We start from the raw sequence: 2,556 nt of genomic DNA on the forward strand, positions 1-2,556 counted from the left end.
CACAACAGAGCCCATAACAGACTCCACAAGTCCACAACAGAGTCCACAACAGAGCTCATAACAGACTCCACAAGTCCACAACAGAGTACACAGCAGAGCCCACAACAGAGTCCACAACAGAGTCCACAACAGAGCCCATAACAGACTCCACAAGTCCACAACAGAGTCCACAACAGAGCTCATAACAGACTCCACAAGTCCACAACAGAGTACACAGCAGAGCCCATAACAAACTCCACAAGTCCACAACAGAGTCCACAACAGAGCCCACAAGTCCACAACAGAGTCCACAGCAGAGCATAAGAGACTCCACAAGTCCACAACAGAGTCCACAACAGAGCCCACAACAGAGCCCATAACAGACTCCAAAAGTCCACAACAGAGTCCACAACAGAGTCCACAGCAGAGCTCACAACAGACTCCACAAGTCCACAACGGAGTTCACAACAGAGTCCACAAACAAGTCCACTACAGAGTCCATATGTACAGCCAAGAAGGGAGGGTGTGTCTTTGAAGATTCTGAGTAATCCGGGTCATAGTTATCCAAGGAGGGTTAAAGTCAATGGCTGCAGGTTAAAGATACCTGACAGGGTGCGGATGTTCACACCAACCAACAGACCAATTGCTGAATTTGACAAATAGGCATGTATTGAATTAGAATGGCTTGCGCCACCTTGAATTGTCCAAACATCATTTACTAATGTATGTGTGATCACATATTGATGTCAGACTAGAGCTATTGGTCCACAGCGTCGACACAAATGTAGTTTAAAATCAGAAAGGATGAAAGTTGTCTCCACTGCGCTGTCTTTAAAACAGACTGATGTTGACTTCTGGATCGATGTCTCTGTGTCTTTGTCCTTCAGTCGTATCTATGAGATCCTTCCTCAGAGGATCCAGCAGTGGCAGCAGAGTCCGTGCGTGGCCGAGGAGATGGGACGGAGACAGCTGGAGCGAATCAGGAAGGAGCAGCAGGCTGCGAGGCTCCGCCTCACACTGATGGAGAAACGTTTCCACGAGCTCGAAGGCATCATCGCCAACGCTAAACAGCAGCAGGTCCAACAGCACGAGGAGGTACGAGACGGAAGGACACATAGCTTTCAGTTTCATCTGTTAATTTTTTCTCTAATCTGTCTGTCTCACTGTCTCTTTGTCTTTTTGTCTTTCTGTCTCTAAAGGTGACTGAAGGTGACGGCGATGACACAGACCTTCAGATATTCTGTGTTTCCTGCAGTCACCCAGTCAACCCGAAGGTGGCGCTGAGACACATGGAGAGATGCTACGCTAAGGTCAGTTTACAGAGTCAGGACACACAGAGTGTCGAGCAGCCATTATTGATCTTTGATGTAGATGTTTAGTGTTGTTACATCATCACACAGTTATTCTGCTTTTTTTTTTGGCTCCAAAATTCTGTTTAATTGTGTTAAATAGTTTAATATTCAGTGACTCGGTTATTGTTTAGGACCACAACAGAAGAGGTCCGAGAATAAAGCCTTGGGGAACTCCTCATGTCAGATGTGTCATTAAACAAAGTCGTCATTCAGACGGGATTCAAAGCAGCTCAGCGACGTGCCAGAGAGTCCAAACCAGTTCTCCGTTCAGTGTTAGTAAAATGTTTTGGTCGGCCGTGTCCGATGCAGCGCAGAGATCACGTCTCGTTCCAGTAAACCAAGATGAGACGGCCAAATTGCCAAACTGGAGGCTTTAAAACGTAGTCGACAAACCAGCAGGGGACGTCACGGCGGCTACGCTCACTTCTTTTATACCATTTGTGGTCCTCAGTGGGAATCAGCAGGTTTTCCAGTCAACAGCTGACAGTGTCACAAAGATTCAGGTCTGATTGTTTTTTAAATAGTGAAATGATCAGCTAATCCCAGACGTCTCTCTCTCTCTTTGTGTTCAACAGTATGAGAGTCAGACGTCGTTTGGTTCCATGTACCCAACACGTATAGAGGGGTAAGACGCCAGCCTGTCTCTCTGTCTGTCCTTTAAGAGGCGCCCTCAGAGCTGGACCTGTCTGTCTCTCATGTGTCTGTCTGTGTTTCAGAGCGACCCGGTTGTTCTGTGATGTGTATAACCCTCAGAGTAAGACGTACTGTAAGCGGCTGCAGGTTCTGTGTCCTGAACACTCCAGAGACCCGAAGGTTCGTCTGATTTTATACCAAAAACATCTGATCAGATTATCTGCAGCTTGTATTTATTAAAGTCCAGAGTCTGGATCCCAGAACAGCTGCCAGAGGGCCGCAATGTGTCATCAGTAAGACAGGAGACATAAAACTGTCTCCCCCTCTGTCTCCCCCTCTGTCTCCCCCTTTCTGTCTCCCTCTCTCTGTCTCCCCCCCTCTGTCTCCCTCTCTCTGTCTCCCCCTTTCTGTCTCCCTCTCTCTGTCTCCCTCTCTCTGTCTCCCCCCCTCTCTCCCTCTCTCTGTCTCCCTCTTTCTGTCTCCCTCTCCCTGTCTCTGTCTCCCCCTCTGTCTTCCTCTCTCTTCCTCTCTCTGTCTCCCTCTCTCTGTCTCCCTCTCTCTGTCTCCCCCTTTTTGTCTCCCCCTCTGTCTC

The 2,556-nt window shown here is 48.3% G+C and overlaps 1 protein-coding gene across 1 annotated transcript in view; it reads left to right on the forward strand.

The window, feature by feature from the left end:
* The window catches only part of cxxc1a (CXXC finger protein 1a), a gene marked incomplete at its 5' end in the record, with an annotated part of 12,713 nt that overhangs the window by 7,511 nt on the left and 2,646 nt on the right, over positions 1-2,556 (forward strand). The window contains 4 exons of the mRNA XM_046055395.1: positions 867-1,074; positions 1,179-1,289; positions 1,907-1,956; positions 2,048-2,144. Coding sequence (XP_045911351.1) covers positions 867-1,074; positions 1,179-1,289; positions 1,907-1,956; positions 2,048-2,144 — 466 coding nt within the window. The remainder of the gene's footprint in view (positions 1-866; positions 1,075-1,178; positions 1,290-1,906; positions 1,957-2,047; positions 2,145-2,556) is intronic.

This window comes from Micropterus dolomieu, linkage group LG08 (assembly GCF_021292245.1).
Source record: "Micropterus dolomieu isolate WLL.071019.BEF.003 ecotype Adirondacks linkage group LG08, ASM2129224v1, whole genome shotgun sequence".
Classification (NCBI taxonomy): domain Eukaryota; kingdom Metazoa; phylum Chordata; class Actinopteri; order Centrarchiformes; family Centrarchidae; genus Micropterus; species Micropterus dolomieu.